Source organism: Mercenaria mercenaria, chromosome 3, assembly GCF_021730395.1.
Source record: "Mercenaria mercenaria strain notata chromosome 3, MADL_Memer_1, whole genome shotgun sequence".
Classification (NCBI taxonomy): domain Eukaryota; kingdom Metazoa; phylum Mollusca; class Bivalvia; order Venerida; family Veneridae; genus Mercenaria; species Mercenaria mercenaria.
This window is the reverse complement of record NC_069363.1, coordinates 19,720,945-19,738,454: the sequence shown is the minus strand read 5'-3', so window position 1 is coordinate 19,738,454 and position 17,510 is coordinate 19,720,945. Positions and strand designations below refer to the sequence as shown.

At 34.2% G+C, this 17,510-nt stretch overlaps 1 protein-coding gene across 2 annotated transcripts in view; it reads left to right on the top strand.

Annotated features, from left to right (window-relative positions):
* Nucleotides 1–17,510, top strand: part of LOC123525327 (WASH complex subunit 5-like) — a 37,499-nt gene that overhangs the window by 3,840 nt on the left and 16,149 nt on the right. The window contains exons 2-14 of one of the 2 annotated variants that reach the window (XM_053537952.1): nucleotides 30–136; nucleotides 1,539–1,623; nucleotides 2,268–2,368; nucleotides 3,060–3,182; nucleotides 3,679–3,904; nucleotides 4,533–4,646; nucleotides 5,387–5,564; nucleotides 10,761–10,885; nucleotides 11,294–11,423; nucleotides 14,048–14,160; nucleotides 15,378–15,544; nucleotides 15,896–15,971; nucleotides 16,339–16,458. In XM_053537952.1, coding sequence (XP_053393927.1) covers nucleotides 30–136; nucleotides 1,539–1,623; nucleotides 2,268–2,368; nucleotides 3,060–3,182; nucleotides 3,679–3,904; nucleotides 4,533–4,646; nucleotides 5,387–5,564; nucleotides 10,761–10,885; nucleotides 11,294–11,423; nucleotides 14,048–14,160; nucleotides 15,378–15,544; nucleotides 15,896–15,971; nucleotides 16,339–16,458 — 1,665 coding nt within the window. Of the gene's footprint in view, nucleotides 1–29; nucleotides 137–1,538; nucleotides 1,624–1,904; nucleotides 1,924–2,267; nucleotides 2,369–3,059; nucleotides 3,183–3,678; nucleotides 3,905–4,532; nucleotides 4,647–5,386; nucleotides 5,565–10,760; nucleotides 10,886–11,293; nucleotides 11,424–14,047; nucleotides 14,161–15,377; nucleotides 15,545–15,895; nucleotides 15,972–16,338; nucleotides 16,459–17,510 lie in introns of those variants that run through there. The other variant, XM_053537953.1, reaches the window with a different exon arrangement.

Below are 17,510 nucleotides of genomic sequence, written 5' to 3'. Positions count from 1 at the left end.
GATATTAATTGTATTCTTTTATCAAACAGGAACTTCAAGATTTAGATGAGGAATTCAGAGAAAATCATATTGAAATCCTGACAAGATTTTATCAAGCTTTCTCAAGTGTACATAAATATGTGACTGATCTTAACAGGTATTCCTTGTTTGAAATATATATCTCCATATCACTGGACGATCATTTTTAACATGATTTGGTTATATTTAACATTAAGACTTAATAATTATAGAAGTTTGCAGGAAGAGACTAGTCTGAAGTATTATAGAATCATAAAGTCAACTGGAAAGTTACTAAAAATAGTCATCTAGCCAGAGACTAAGAATTATTGGTGATTAACTATAGCAAAATTTTCATGTTTTTAAGCCTTACAGACAAGTGTTTTAGCTTGACTATTAAAACAATAGTGAGAGCTATTCTACTCAACTACTTGGTTAAATTTCATGTGTTAAACATTTCAAGTATTGGATTGAACTTCATCCAAAATTTCCCAGTCATCAACCTTACTCAAGTTAGATAACTTTTATGTTGAATTTTAAGTAAATATTGTATATTTCAAATAAAAACATTTATTAAACTATCTCAGGTTTTAGTTTAATAATGAAATCTCATTGATTCTAGGTAACTCCTCATATATATTGGATCAACACTCCATTTAATGTTTCCCAGTCACCCAACCTATTGAAGTAAAAGTTAGATAAACTATTTGTTGAATATATCGCAAATTATGGCCCTTTTTTACTTAGAAAATTCAGTTAAAGCTTTGTGTACAACTAACTGTTTTAAATGTGTATCTCAGTAAAAACAATATGTTTTGGACAATGTTTACCAGTCATGAAACCTACTTAAATAACCAAGTAAGATAACTCTTGGTTCACATTTATGTAAATATTGGCCCTTTTTACACTCAGAAATTCAGTCAAATTTGTGTGCATCTAACAATGAAGCTGTATCGAAACTTCAAACAGGACACTCTTCTCATCAAACATACTTATACATCCAAGTTAGAGAACTCTTGTTGGAATTAATTCAAATTATGCCCCTTATTTGACATAAAAGATGGTTGAAGTTCTGCATGCAAATTATCATCATTGCCATGATAAAATTTTAATTAAAATTTTTGTAATAACTTGTAATAAAATAAGTAAGTTATTTTGGCCAGTTATGGCCCTTGTTTGACTTAGAGGTGGTAAAATATTTGAGCATACTTTTGGACAGCTTTTCTTTATTGTAACATTTTATATTTACAATATTTTGGTATTTCGTTGATCAAAATTAATATTCTGTGAAAACAGCAATTCTTTTTACAGCATTTTCTAATATGATTTTAATGGTTATTAAATCTGTAGCATTAGACAAACCTGTTTAAAAATAACACTTTTAAAATTGAGTTAGATACCAGTTCATTTCAATATTTATTTGGCATGAACATAAACAATGTTCATTGTTATACCAGAGAAGTACCACCAGCAAGTCAGTGGTTATTTTAATGTTCATATTACAAAGTAAGATCAGTTGCATTATTTTTGTATATTAAAAGATTTCTGGAAGACCTGAATGAAGGAGTGTATATCCAGCAGACCCTGGAGAGTGTGTTGCTCAATAATGATGGCAAACAACTCATGGTATATTATAGTCCTTGTTTCTCCAGTTACTGTATGACAAACAACTCATGGTATATTATAGTCCTTGTTTCTCCAGTTACTGTATGACAAACAACTCATGGTATATTATAGTCCTTGTTTCTCCAGTTACTGTATGACAAACAACTCATGGTATATTATAGTCCTTGTTTCTCCAGTTACTGTATGACAAACAACTCATGGTATATTATAGTCCTTGTTTCTCCAGTTACTGTATGGCAAACAACTCATAGTATATTATAGTCCTTGTTTCTCCAGTTACTGTATGACAAACAACTCATGGTATATTATAGTCCTTGTTTCTCCAGTTACTGTAGGATACTCACATGAAATTGAAATTCTACATGGCTTTCACTTTATTTCTTCTCCAAGTTACTAGAAATTTTCTTTTTTTACATGATTGTAATTATTTGCAAAAACAATATTATTGGAGGAAATATAGTAAAGTGAACTTAAATGCAAGTAGATATAGAAGAATTTATGCAGAAGAACCTTTAAAAATACATTGTAGTTATGGTTTGTAATTGAAAACACAGGATCTACACCAAGTGTAAAGATCATGCTGATTGTTAAATTTGGTATAGAGTACATGTATATACATTTTGATACCCATGGATATATTACAGTGTGAGATATTGTTCCTGTACGGTGTGATGTTGCTGATAATTGACATGAAGATAGAAGGAACAATACGAGAGAGAATGATGGTTTCATACTACAGATATAGGTAACTTAGTTTGTCTTATGTATGTCAGGGACCACTGTAACTGAGTGGTTAAGGTGTTGACTTTAAATCACGAACTCCTCACCCATGTGGGTTTAAACCCTGCTTGGGTTGTATCTCAAGGAAGCCATCTTGCTGGCTTCTGAAAAGTTGGTGGTTTTATTCAGGTGCCCACTCATTCTGGAAATCTAGCCTGGAGAGACACCTAGGATGTGCCGCCACCATTAAAGCTGAGAATTCACTGTTTGATCTTGATTATGTTTGTGTGACTTAAAACAGAACAACACAGAAAAAAATCTTTATTAGCTTGTATGTGAAGAAAGATGTATTTCAGTTAGTCTGCTTCCTGGGAAAATATAGTGCTGGTATATGAGGAGCTGATGTTATGAACTCAACAAGGCTCGAATGTGAGACTGTCAGCTATACCGGAGTCATTAGGCCTCTTTTCCTCATTGATGTTATATACTGTTTGTCTGTTTATGGTATATATATTTTATGTCATAGATATAAGCATGTATTGTTGTGATTGGTTTACTTTTTTTATAGCAATGATATTCCTTTGGAGATCTTTCAAGAAGGTAGATATACTCTCTTATTCTTTATAAATATAAATAATGTTTGAATAAAATCTTTTGGTAAAGTTGATGCTTGGCATATATTTATTTTTAGAATGAAATGTAATGTTCTTATTTAGTGCCCAGAAGGCATCAGCAGGAGATTCAAACATTGATGATGTTCTAAAACTGCTCAGAAGTACGGGATACTCCAGTGCTGCAGGAGCCAAGAGACCACCAAACTATCCGGAGTCATACTTTGCGTATGTGTTTTGCAATATGAGATTCAACATCTATAAAGTATCTCTCACTACTGTTGGTTTGAATCTTTGCATGTGTTGTGGAATTCTTTCATGAGCTGGCAGTTCTACCCAGGTGCCAGTCTGTGCTTGAAATAATGCTTGCAGGGGACACCTAGGGTGTTCCTCCACCATTAAAAGCTGGAAATTTGCTGTATGACCTGTAATTGTGTTGTGTGATATTAAACTCAAGAAAAGAACAACAAATATTTCAGACTGAAGAGTCATGTTTTAGAAGAGTTACATATATTTTCATATGTGGAAAGTAAGGTTGAGTTACTTATTGTTTAAACATGTGTTTTTGAATTATAAATTTACATATACATTCCAATAACACTGTAAATATATAGAATAACTGAAAAGAGTTTGGTAACAATATTCAGCATTCCCTTCAGTCACAATAACATACATGTGTGATATCCTTTTTCCAGAGTAAATAATTTAATTTTGATTGATACAGGAGAGTTCCAGTTGATGATGAATTTATCAACATGGTGATTGGACGGCTAAGGTCAGATGATATTTATAACCAGATTGCATCATACCCGCTGCCTGAGCACCGATCCACAGCTCTCGCCACACAAGCCAGCATGCTGTATATACTGCTCTACTTCGATCCAGAGATACTTAGTAACCAGCCTGCAAAGATGAGAGAAATAGTGGATAAACATTTCCCAGACAATTGGGTAAATTGTGTTTTAGCATCAGCTACTTAAAAAAAGTTTAACATTCTATTCCTGAAATAGTCCTATAGTTTGATGTGACTTAAAGAAATAGAAAAGCTCAGTTTGAAGGTTAAGGGAAATTTTTAAATACTTAATTGTAATTGTTCAAGAGAGAGGAAGCAGTAATATTTGTTTTCTAAAAATTTCTTCACTCAACCTTTCAAAAGATTAAAAAATGTTTCCATACTTTCACTGATGATATTTTGTTTTTGGGTAACAGAAGCTGTCTACAAGTGACTCAGCCATATACAAAGTAGTGTGCAGGAACACTCACAACATGTGCCATTATATTAAAAAAAGTTGGGTTTTTTTAAGGAAAAGTTGAGATATTGCAGACAGAAGAAACATAAATATTTTATATTAGACTCTTAAAATCCTTGATGTTTTGGCTGTTGTTTCTTTATGTATAAGGCATCAATAATGCTTAAAACAGAACTTGAACTATCTCCAAGCAAAGTGTCATGAACATCTGCACATTAATGGAAACAGATCAAAGTGTAAGTATTAAATGAAAAGGTAAAGCTGCTTCTTTAAATTAGTGACCCACATTTATTCGACACATAATGCATTTTATTTAATTATTGAATAGGTGATTAGTGTGTATATGGGTATCACAGTGAACTTGCTTGATGCTTGGAGCCCATACAAGGCAGCAGTTACCGCCCTCAACAACACCCTAGATCAGAGTAATGTACGAGAACTGGTAAGGCAGCACAACTCTTTTATCTTCTCATGTAGATTAGTGGAAATTGTTATTATTGCAGCTATGTTAAGAAAAACAACACACCAAGATTTATTACTGTACAGATAGTATATGTACACTTACTTTCAATTTTTGTTAAGAAGTAAGCTTATTTGAAAAAATTCTAAATTTCATGTGAAAATAAGCTTATTTCAGTTTGATTAAGTTTCATTAGTTAAAGACTCAGTAAAAGCATATTCTAGCATAAAACTGCTGTTCTTGTCACTTTTCGGGGGTGTTTTAACAGGAGAGAAAACGTGTGTTAACAGAGAGAGATTCTTACGCTCACATGCTGTTAAAACATACTTTTATATATGCGCATTTCGTGGCAAGGCATAAACGTATAACAGCCCCAAAACGGATAGTTCAAAAGGAAATGACGTCAGTGTGAAAAAACAACTCAGACATTCCCGCGCATTTCATGGAAATGTAATGGTGTTGAGGTATAATGTATTCATTTATTAGTTTTTTTTAACGAGATTTATGCTAGAATAGCATTAGCACATGTTCATTTTGTGTTATAACATCTTCAGAATCCCTCGGGATACATTGGTACCCTCGCAATACCAGGCTTGGGCACCAACCAATCCCTCCGGGTTCTGCAGATGTTATAACACAAAAAAAAACATGCGTTATCCCTACAGACTTTGATGAAACAGATTATATTTTACTGTGTTTAAACTGTATATTGAATGTTTCAGTCCATCAAGTATTCAACAAAAGTTACAAAACTTCACCCAGTATTAGAGAAGTACCTGAAAGAAGGTGTATTGGTTGAGGAGTTTATTCTGGACAGTATTCCTAAACTTCTCAATGTGATGCGGGACAGCAATGTTACACTACGCTGGCTCATGCTGCATACCTGTGTACTGTCTCCTAGTAAGTAAGAATGGTGAAAAGGCTACCTCACATCTCTATTTTCTTTATCTGGTGAAAAATCTACTCCAAGCCTTATTTTCTATCTTGTGAGGAGGTTACCTCAAGCCTTATTCTCTGTCTTGTGAGGAGGTTACCTCAAGCCTTATTCTCTATCTTGTGAGGAGGTTACCCCCAGCCTTATTCTCTATCTTGTGAGGAGGTTACCTCAAGCCTTTTTCTCTATCTTGTGAGGAGGTTACCCCCAGCCTTATTCTCTATCTTTTGAAAAGGCTACCTCTCCATCTTATTTTCTATGTTGCAAAATCTTCTTAATACCGTATTTACCCTAAGTCTTGGGACAGCATAAAATAATTATTTTTTTCACTGTCCCAAGACTTATTTCCCGAAAAATAATTATTTTGAAAAGTGTCCCAAAAATATGGACACAATTCTCGGTCATCGGGTAACATCCCCCACCCACCCGTGTTGAAAGCGAAAAAATAAACGTTTAACGATTATCCGTAATTATTCTGTTGATAAACAAAGTAATTGGCCTTGTTTTCATCATCAATTAACACCCCTCAAAGAGCTAAAAGTGTGTCGGTATCATGACATTAGAAGTGGAGATCAAAGCGGTATAGTTTCCCCGAGATTTTCATGGCATTACGTCATGTTTTCGCGCCAAGTTGTACATCACTGTTTGATCGTACCGCCTCAGTTCTTTAAAGAGCTGAGAAGTAGATCTAGTGTTGTGAAAATCAATGAAAAAAACTTCTTTTTAATTTGTTAAAGTGAATATGCAATATCCCGTAAGGTTAACAGAACTAATGCCAAGCTTGAAGATTTGTATGAATACTTTAAAGAAATGAATTTTGTACAAGACGCCAATGATAATGATAATGTTGATGCTGTATTTGTTGATGTAAACAATGTATTGAATCAACCAATTACTTTGTTTGAAATTGACAGGGCAGTTAGGAATCTTCAGAACAATAAATCCAGTGGTACTGATTGTCTGTTGAATGAACATATCAAGTATTCTTTTCCAAAGTTAAAATATGTGTTGCTTAAATTATTCAATATCATTTTTAATACCGGAATTGTTCCAAGCTCCTGGATTGTAGGGAAAATTATACCAATTTTTAAAAATAAGGGAGATAGTTCTAATCCATGCAATTACAGACCAATTACACTGTTAAGCTGTTTGGGGAAAGTTTTTACACTTATTTTAAACACTGGGTTAGAAACATTTACAGCAGAAAACAATATAATAAATCAATTTCAAGCAGGATTCAGAAAAAACTACTCGACAGTTGATAACATGTTTGTTTTAAATACTATAATAGAATTATTGAGACATAGTAAAAAGACCCTTTTTTGTGCTTTTTTAGATTTAAAAGGGGCCTTTGATACAGTGTGGCGAAACGGCCTGTGGGCAAAACTTATTCTAAACAATATAAATGGGAATTTTTTACGTATTATTATGAATATGTACAACAAAGCAAAGTCGTGTATTTTTTCTAATCGTATGACATCTGATTACTTCCCTTGCAATGTTGGTGTAAGGCAAGGAGAAAACTTGTCTCCCCTGTTATTTTCACTCTATTTGAACGACTTGCATGAATTTATATTAAACAGCAACCTAGTACATGGTGTTAGATGTGACAAACACATATTAGATAATAACCTTGTAAATTTTGTTAAACTATTTGTACTTTTATACGCAGATGACACTGTCATTTTATCTGAATCTGCTTCAGATTTACAATCAGCACTCACTGTTTATGCGACTTACTGTGAACAATATAAATTAGTTTTAAACACGAGTAAGACTAAAATCCTTGTATTCTCTAGAGGAAGACAAAGGCATTATAACTTTACCTATAATGGCGAAAACATAGAATTAGTATCAGAGTTTAAATATCTTGGTGTTTTATTCAACAGATCTGGTTCTTTTTATAATACGAAAAAAGAAATTGCGAAACAAGCAACAAAGGCTATGTATAGTCTTATTAAAAATGCCAAGTCCCTTTGTCTACCTATCGATACCCAAATCGATCTATTTAGTAGCATTGTTAAACCTATATTGTTGTATGGTTGTGAAATATGGGGATATGGAAATATTGAAGTTATAGAACGTGTTCAACTTAAGTTTTTAAAAACTGTTTTAAAGGTTAAATCTAGTACGCCAAATAGTATTGTGTATGGTGAAACAGGTGTAAAACCTATTGCAATTGATATTAAGACAAGAATTATTTCATTCTGGGCAAAAATTGTATCATGCAACGATGTAAAACTCACCAAGGATATGTATTTATTACTGTTCGGACATTATAAGTATTCAAATCCAGTTGCAAACAATTCAAGAAAATTTCTTTGGATTAGAAATGTTCAGAATATATTTATAAGCTGTGGAATGTCGAACATTTTTGAGTCCCAGTCTTTTCCGAATTTTAAATGGTTGGTTATGTCTGTCAAGCAAAAGCTATTTGATCTTTTTTTGAATGATTGGCATTCAAATTTAGAAAATTCATCCAGCTGTAGGACATATAAACTTTTCAAACATGAATTTTGTTTTGAAAAATATCTTACCTGTACAGATCATAGATATCTTACTTATATCATAAAATTCAGAACAAAAAACCATAAACTTCCTGTTGAGACAGGAAGCTGGAATAGAACTCCATATGATGAGAGAAAATGTACCCTATGTAATTCAAATATTGGTGACGAATTTCATTACTTACTTGAATGTTCTATATTAAATACGTTAAGGAAAAAATATATCAAACAGCAATTCATTCGTTGTCCAAATATTATTACATTCTTTAGAATTATGAATACAGATACCAATAATCATGTTCTCTATAGAAAGTTTTGTCTATTTGTAAAAGAGATTATACAGATGTTTCAACATTGACATTTCATATGTACAAATATTCAGATCCGGGTCCTACTCCCGCTTTGTAACGATTTACTATTTTTAAACAGTGAATAACACATGCCTCACTATGTATTTGTATAATTTGGTACCTCATATTGTCATGTATACCATGAAATGAGAGAAATAAATATTGTATTGTATCGTATAAACTGACAGGTAAACGTGTCAAACTATAATAGCGGATATCTTACCTCTGTGACCTATTTGCCCTCAAGGAAATTTCAAAACGGTTTGAGAAGAATATCTTATTATAAAGTGTCGTGTCAAAACATACATGTACATGCACAAAGATGCATTCAAAACTTATTTAAAAAAACGCAACAACATCATTGTTTTTGTTTCTTTAAACCGCGTCCCGATTTTCTATTTACGTTCACGAGGTCACGTAACAGAAATTTGTTTGCCAAAAATCGTTTTACTTCATATTTTTAAATTGCTGCCGCTTTTTCATTATTTAAGATTTTTCTATTCTGTTTTTTGCACTTTGTGGTCAAAAGTCTGAACTTTATGCCTATAGTTTGCATCATTTGTTTACTTTTAGAAAGAAATAAGTATTTAGGATCGCACTCTTTGAAATTTTGCATGTAATTTTATGAAAATTCGACCGTTTTTTATAGAATTTTGCCTACTTTTCTGTCGATACCTTTTTAAAATCGTTATAGAATTCAAATTATATTACTTCTCAATCTACGTTGAAAATCTGAAGCGATAAAACCAAAAAATGAATGTGTGACGCGCGTTTTTTGTATACGTGTCAATAAACAAAAGTAACGGCGTTGTAAGTTAGACATTACGATAGGTCGCACGTGCTCGTGGAATGGAAAATTACCGGCATGGCGTTTTGATAGCTGTACGATTCGCGGGTAAATTCCAGTCAGTGGTAAATAAAAATAACTAACTAACGGAAAACGGACTTCCTGGCTGCAGTAAAAAAAAATATACAACACTTAACTGGTATGGTAAAAAAACACTTTACTGTCAAAAGAATATCCAGTAAAAACACGACACGAAAAGGTTAAAAAAATAATCTTTGGTTCTTATAATTATTTGACATTTTGATTGATACAAAAACCATACAATGTATAATAACGGTATTTGACTTACATCATGAATCAGTAACAACCATAGTCCCAACACTTAGGGACGAAAAATATGCTGAGAAAATACATGTCCGAAAAATTAGGGACAAGAAAAATAATTATTTTTCCAGATTTTAAGGGTGTCCCAAGATTTAGGGTGTCCCAAGACTTAGGGTAAATACGGTAATACCAAACAGTAGTGAGCAGTGCTATGGAATATGTGTTTGGATTGTCTGATTATAACATGAGAGGTTTAGTTACTAAACTTTGATGATGTCTCATTTGATTTTGGTATGTGTCTTCCACTTTCCTGTAAGCACAAATTGTAGATAGTGGTATATCTGCCTCACAGAGAGAATAGATTGTAGACAGTGGTATATCTGCCTCACAGAGAGAATAGATTGTAGATAGTGGTATATCTGCCTCACAGAGAGAATAGATTGTAGATAGTGGCATATCTGCCTCACAGAGGGAATAGATTGTAGATAGTGGTATATCTGCCTCACAGAGAGAATAGATTGTAGATAGTGGCATATCTGCCTCACAGAGAGAATAGATTGTAGATAGTGGCATATCTGCCTAGTAGAGAGAACAGATTGTAGATAGTGGCATATCTGCCTCCTAGAGAGAACAGATTGTAGATAGTGGCATATCTGCCTCACAGAGAGAATAGATTGTAGATAGTGGCATATCTGCCTCCTAGAGAGAATAGATTGTAGATAGTGGCATATCTGCCTCCTAGAGAGAATAGATTTTCAAATTGCTTATTGAACATATATTATAATTGCTAATTTTTGGACTGAAGTATACATTATCATTCAAGAAGTAATAAATGAGTGATTGATATAAGATGTAGAACTTGCTTCACAGCCGACCTAAAATAAATTAGTATAAACTAACAACTAATAAGAGATGAGAATATGAAATGAACAGATACATTTAGCTTTAGCAAAAATTATAATGCTTATTTTTCTCCATGCTTATTTGAACAGAGCATAGCTTTAACAACCTGAGTCTGATCTAAGAACAGACTGCATCCATTAATTTCCTACATTAAAGGTACATTTTTTTTTTATGATATATAATAAAGGTAAAGGAGACTGCAAGCTTAAATGTTTACAGAATCTTACTGTATCAAGTTTTGCTAACATTTGTGACAATTTAAGATTGAAAACTTTCTTATTTTCAATGAAGGTGCTGAAGCCAACAAGAGGTGTAAACTACTACGAGATCAGGTTCTCTCAGACAGTAAATATAACCCACTAGCTGTATTCCAACTCCTGCTCAACACTGCTCAGTTTGAGTTCAGATTGAAAGAGGTAAATTAATTTAGTCACATACAATTGGTTGTAATATAAAGTTCTTTCTTTTTTATAAAAATAGCCATCCCATATTTAAAGTTTTCCATTATTACTGTTTTCATCAATGAAACAATTTAATTCATTGTCGAGAAAAATGTTTGAGTCAGCCAGTACATTAGATATTTGTATGATAAACAAATTTGACAAAACTACTTTGCCTGGTTGCTGACAACTTGGTATATTAATCCAGTTATATAGACAGATGCTTTCCTGGTATGTTCCACATTACACATGTTCATGCTTTTCTATTGCTTTGTGAGTTTTCAGAACTTACAGCCATATTTATTCAAAATAAAGAACATACATATTTTCTGCAAAGTGTAAGTCAAAAGTACTTTAATTTAGCATTGTCCATGTCTTTCACAGATGTTCAAGCAGATGCTGGAAGAGAAGAAGAACAAATGGGAGGTATATAAGAAGGAAGGAACTGAGAGAATACAGGAACTCAGTGATGTTTTCTCTGGTACAAAACCACTAACCAGGGTAGAGAAAAATGGTAGGCTATACCAAAATACAATATCACATTCAGATTCATTGTAGACACTATGTGAAAACTGTTGTTTTTTGTCAGTTCTAATATTTTTAGCTCAGTTACAATGAAAGATTGAAAATGGATGAGCCATGCTCATTTTTAAGTAGCAGTTAAACCAGTATTGTATTGACACATAAAAAAGACATGATCCAAGGTAAGTTTCGGTTTGTTTTGTTAGCCACAAAGCATTATTTCACCCTGGATGCCTTTGCATGCATTAATGTGGGATTTTTTTCATCCTGGATGAAACCTATGCCATTGTGGTTAGAGGCAAGTTGTTTTTGAAGAACTTGTTTTTAGCTCACCTGTCACAAAGTGACAAGGTGAGCTTTTGTGATCGTGCGGTGTCCGTGCGTCCGTGTGTCCGTAAACTTTTGCTTGTGACCACTCTAGAGGTCACATTTTTTGTGGGATCTTTATGAAAGTTGGTCAGAATGTTCATCTTGATGATATCTAGGTCAAGTTCGAAACTGGGTCACGTCCCTTCAAAAACTAGGTCAGTAGATCTAAAAATAGAAAAACCTTGTGACCTCTCTAGAGGCCATATATTTCACAAGATCTTCATGAAAATTGGTCAGAATGTTCACCTTGATGATATCTAGGTCAAGTTCGAAACTGGGTCATGTGCCTTCAAAAACTAGGTCAGTAGGTCTAAAAATAGAAAAACCTTGTGACCTCTCTAGAGGCCATATATTTCACAAGATCTTCATGAAAATTGGTCAGAACGTTCACCTTGATGATATCTAGGTCAAGTTCGAAAGTGGGTCACGTGCCTTCAAAAACTAGGTCAGTAGGTCAAATAATAGAAAAACCTTGTGACCTCTCTAGAGGCCATATTTTTCATGGGACCTGTATGAAAGTTGGTCTGAATGTTCATCTTGATGATATCTAGGTCAAGTTCGAAACTGGGTCACGTGCGGTCAAAAACTAGGTCAGTAGGTCTAAAAATAGAGAAACCTTGTGACCTCTCTAGAGGCCATATATTTCATGAGATCTTCATGAAAATTGGTCAGAATGTTCACCTTGATGATATCTAGTTCAAGTTCGAAAGTGGGTCACGTGCCTTCAAAAACTAGGTCAGTAGGTCAAATAATAGAAAAACCTTGTGACCTCTCTAGAGGCCATATTTTTCATGGGATCTATATGAAAGTTGGTCTGAATGTTCATCTTGATGATATCTAGGTCAGGTTCGAAAGTGGTTCAAGTGCCTTCAAAAACTAGGTCAGTAGGTCAAATAATAGAAAAACCTTATGACCTCTCTAAAGGCCATATTTTTCATGGGATCTGTATGAAAGTTGGTCCGAATGTTCATCTTAATGATATCTAGGTCAAGTTCGAAACAGGGTCATGTGCGGTCAAAAACTAGGTCAGTAGGTCTAAAAATAGAAAAACCTTGTGACCTCTCTAGAGGCAATACTTGTGAATGGATCTCCATAAAAATTGGTCAGAATGTTCATCTTGATGATATCTAGGTCAAGTTTGAAAGTGGGTTACGTGCCCTCAAAAAGTAGGTCAGTAGGTCAAATAATGAAAAAACGTTGTGACCTCTCTAGAGGCCATATTTTTCATGGGATCTGTATGAAAGTCGGTCTGAATGTTGATCTTGATGATATATAGGTCAGGTTTGAAACTGGGTCAACTGCGATCAAAAACTAGGTCAGTAGGTCTTGAAATAGAAAAACCTTGTGACCTCTCTAGAGGCCATACCCTTGAATGGATCTTCATGAAAATTGGTCAGAATGTTCACCTTGATGATATCTAGGTCAAGTTTGAAATGGGTCACGTGCCTTAAAAAACTAGGTCAGTAGGTCAGATAATAAAAAAACCTTGTGACCTCTCTAGAGGCCATACTTTTCATGGGATCTGTATGAAAGTTGGTCTGAATGTTCATCTTGATGATATCTAGGTCAAGTTTGAAATTGGGTCAACTGCGGTCAAAAACTAGGTCAGTAGGTCTAAAATTAGAAAAAGCTTTTGACCTCTCTAGAAGCCATATTTTTCAATGGATCTTTATAAAATTTGGTCTGAATGTTCACCTTGATGATATCTAGGTCAGTTTAGAAACTGGGTCACGTGCAGTCAAAAACTAGGCCAGTAGGTATAAAAATAGAAAAACCTTGTGACCTCTCTAGAGGCCATATTTTTCAAGAGATCTTCATGAAAATTAGTGAGAATGTTCACCTTGATGATATCTAGGTAAAGTTCAAAACAGGATCATGTACCTTCGAAAACTAGGTCAATAGGTCAAATAATAGAAAAACCTTGTGACCTCTCTAGAGACCATATTTTTCAATGGATCTTCATGAAAATTGGTCAGCATTTTTATCTTGATAATATCTAGGTCAAGTTCAAAACTGGGTCACATGAGCTCAAAAACTAGGTCACTATGTCAAATAATAGAAAAAACGACGTCATACTCAAAACTGGGTCATGTGGGAAGAGGTGAGCGATTCAGGACCATCATGGTCCTCTTGTTTTGTTACTGTAAGATCTTAAGTAAATTTCCTTTAAAAATGAAACTTTGCTGTTACAGAAAAGCAGTTATCCAGAGTGTCTTTTTTATTGCAATTCTGTTGTTCTGTTATTAGAAAATTTGCAAGCGTGGTTTGCAGAGATGGCCAAACAGATAGATTCCTTGAATTACAATGATTCTACCTCAGCAGGGAGGAAAATTGTACAGCTGATACAGGCATTGGAAGAGGTCTGAAAAACTTTTTAAACAGTTGTTTTTTACTTATAAATAGGTTAAATTAGTTAATTGTATGAAACAGGTTTTAAGAACATGACTTTATCTACAGTGTGGTTTTTAAGATAAAACCTACATGCTATGATATTGAAAACTTCATGCTAACATTGTAAGTGTCTAGAGTTTTTTCCTTGACAAGAATAATGTTTTATGTTTGTGTATTGAACCAAAATAGTTCATGTTTCACATTTGGTCTCATATGGAGAAATAGTCACATTATTATTGAAAGAGCCTTAACACTGGTGCCAATATATAACTGAAATAGTTTCCATCAAAATAATCTAAATGAAACAAGACTGATAAAAAATCATCAGTGCAATACTATCACAGTATTTTATAATGATATCTAAGTACTTGTATCCTACAGAAAATGTTCCCTGTCTTTGTGAGAGTGCATAAAACTTGGTCAGAATGTTTGGTATCATGAAGTCTTTTATGATTTCGACTCTGGGTCATGTTGGGTCAAAAACTAGGTCACTTAGTAAAATCAAAGGAAAAGCTTGTTTATACTCTAGAGGCCACATTTTTGCTCCAATCTTCACGAAACTGTCAGAATGTTTTCATGAAGTCATGGACAAGTTTTAATCTGGGTCATTCGGAGTAAAAAACTAGGTCACAAGGCAAATGAAAGTAAATGCTTGTTTACACTCAGGCAACATTTTTGGTCCAATCTTAATAAAAATTGGTCAGAATATTTGTCTCCATGAAATTTCGAACAGGTTGAAAATTAGATCTGGTTGGGTAAAAAACTAGGTTACTAGGCCAGATCTAAGAAAAAAAACACTAGAGGCCACATTTTTGCTCCAATCTTCATGAAACTTGGTCAGAATGTTTATCTCCTTGAAAACTCAGAGGAGTTTGAAACTGGGTCATGTGGTATCAAAAACTGGGTCACTAGGTCAAACAAGTTTGTTATGGTGTGTTACTCCGGTGAGCAACCTAGGGCCATCATTGCCCTCTTGTATGATAGAGGAAGACATCTGGTACCCTTTTGGACAGGCACCTTCTGGGCTTGCCCATCAACATACTGCAAGACAGCTAGATAGGTTTCTTATAATCAAGGTTTCAAATGCAGAATTGTGAGTGACTAGTGGTTCTAATCCAATGACCATAACCTATTAGTCACAGAGACATTTCCCCACACTATTTAAATACTATTCTATTCTATATAGGTACAAGAGTTTCATCAGTTGGAGAGTAACCTTCAAGTTCGTCAGTTCCTGGCTGATACTCGAAAATACCTCCACCAGATGATCCGTACGATAAATATCAAAGAAGAAGTTCTTATAGCTATAGAGATTGTAGCTGATCTCTCATATGCTTGGGAAATCATTGATAGGTAACTGTATGTTTGGGAAATCATTGATGGCTTGTGTAATGATCTGTTGGTAAGCTTGACATTGGGCTGGACTACTTTATCATTGATAGTTCGTCAAGGAGATTCCTGAATGGATCTATTTTCTGTAGTGCATGAACTTCTTTTGGCTGTGACTAGGGGTATAGAAAGGATTGTAAAATTTTCAGAACTTTTAACTGTTAAAACTGCACCAAAATAATTACTAATTCAGGTAAATTTAATACAAGAAAGGGTATTAAAGAATTTGAAAGTTAATTTATTTGACCATACCATTCAGCATTTTCTCTGTATAAGAAACAGTTATTATGCTACCACGTAACTTCTTGTTTTCAGCTACACAGGCTATATGCAGCAGGGCATTAAGGAGGATCCTACACTGGTCATCAAACTCAGAGCTACATTTTTAAAGGTAAGTTTTAAACCTATGTTTTTATACGCTTGCTTGAAAAACCTGAGTATCATAACAATTAAGTTTGTTTTCTTATTAAGAGAAATATCTTCCTTCTTAATCTAAGCATTACAATTTTGATTCTGGTGAAGTTTGTTTGCTTGAGAATTCAATTTTTGATGTAGAGTTTAAGCTTGCTTCAAGTTGTGCTTGAAGATTATGTTTGTTCACCTGAATATAAAGTTGCAGGCATCTTACTTCTGGTATGTGGAGGCGTATTATAGTATTGTGAAAAATCTTACTTAGTCAGAATGAGGTCATGTTGTTACTTCTTCTTGATCAATTTAACAGTTACCTGCTATAATTCATTAATTTGTTGTTTTTTCAGCTGTCATCAGCTCTAGAGTTACCCTGTCTCCGTATCAACCAAGCTCAGAGTTCTGACTTGATGAGTGTCTCACAATACTACTCTGGTGAACTAGTGGCCTATGTCAGAAAAGTTTTACAGGTAAGGCTACATTGTGAGGCCTACATCAGGGAAGTTTTCAGTGTAAGACTGCACAGAGTGGTTTACATCAGGAATGTTTACAATGTATAGCCTATGACAGGAAAGTTTTACAGGTATGACTGCAGGGAGTGGCCAGTGTTAGGGAAATTTTACAGGTAGGACTAATGTAGTGGCCTATGTCAGGAAAGTCTTAGAGGTAAGACTACACTGTGACACCTACATCAGGGAAGTTTTCAATGCAAGACTGCACAGAATGGTTTACATCAGAAGTGTTTACAGGTAAGGCTATGACAGGACAGTTTTACAGGTAAGACTATGCTGAGTGGCCTATGTCAGGGAAATTTTACATGTAAGACTACATGTGGTGGCCTATGTCAGGAAAGTCTTAGAGGTAAGACCACACGGAGTGGTCATCATCATGAATGTTTTACAGGTAAAGCTACAATGTATGGACTATACTTGAAATTGACTTAAAATGTGAATTACTGGCAGCTAATTTAGGCTATAAAGTTAATACTGATTTTTACATCAAAGTTCCTTCTTTGAGCCCCCCCCCCCTCACTTATATTTAGCTAATCTGAGCTCAAGCTGAGCTTTTATGATAGTTGGATGTCTGTCTGTCATCTGTCCTGTCCTTTGTCCACAATTTCTTTAAAGAGCAGTGCTTATTAAACCATTTAGCCAACTTCAACAGAATTTTATGGAATTATTCCTTTGATTGGTCCCTCATATACAGGCATGTCATCAGTGCATCTTTCTGACATATGGCAACCAAAAGTTAAAAATTGAAACAAAATCTCTTCAGGAAGTGCTTGGCAGATTTCAGTACAATAATTTCACTGAAATATCCCTTAGGTGACTCTCTACCAAATACATTGAAGCCTTATTGATTTGTTAATTTGTGTTTTGTTGTTTGACATAGCCAGTAAGGGAGTGGTTAGTTCTCTGTATTTGACTATTATATGGAACACTTTAAAAATGTTCTCATCTGTACCACAAGTAGGATTTCAAAATAATGTCACAGCTATGTTCCTTGGGGCCAGGTAGATTTG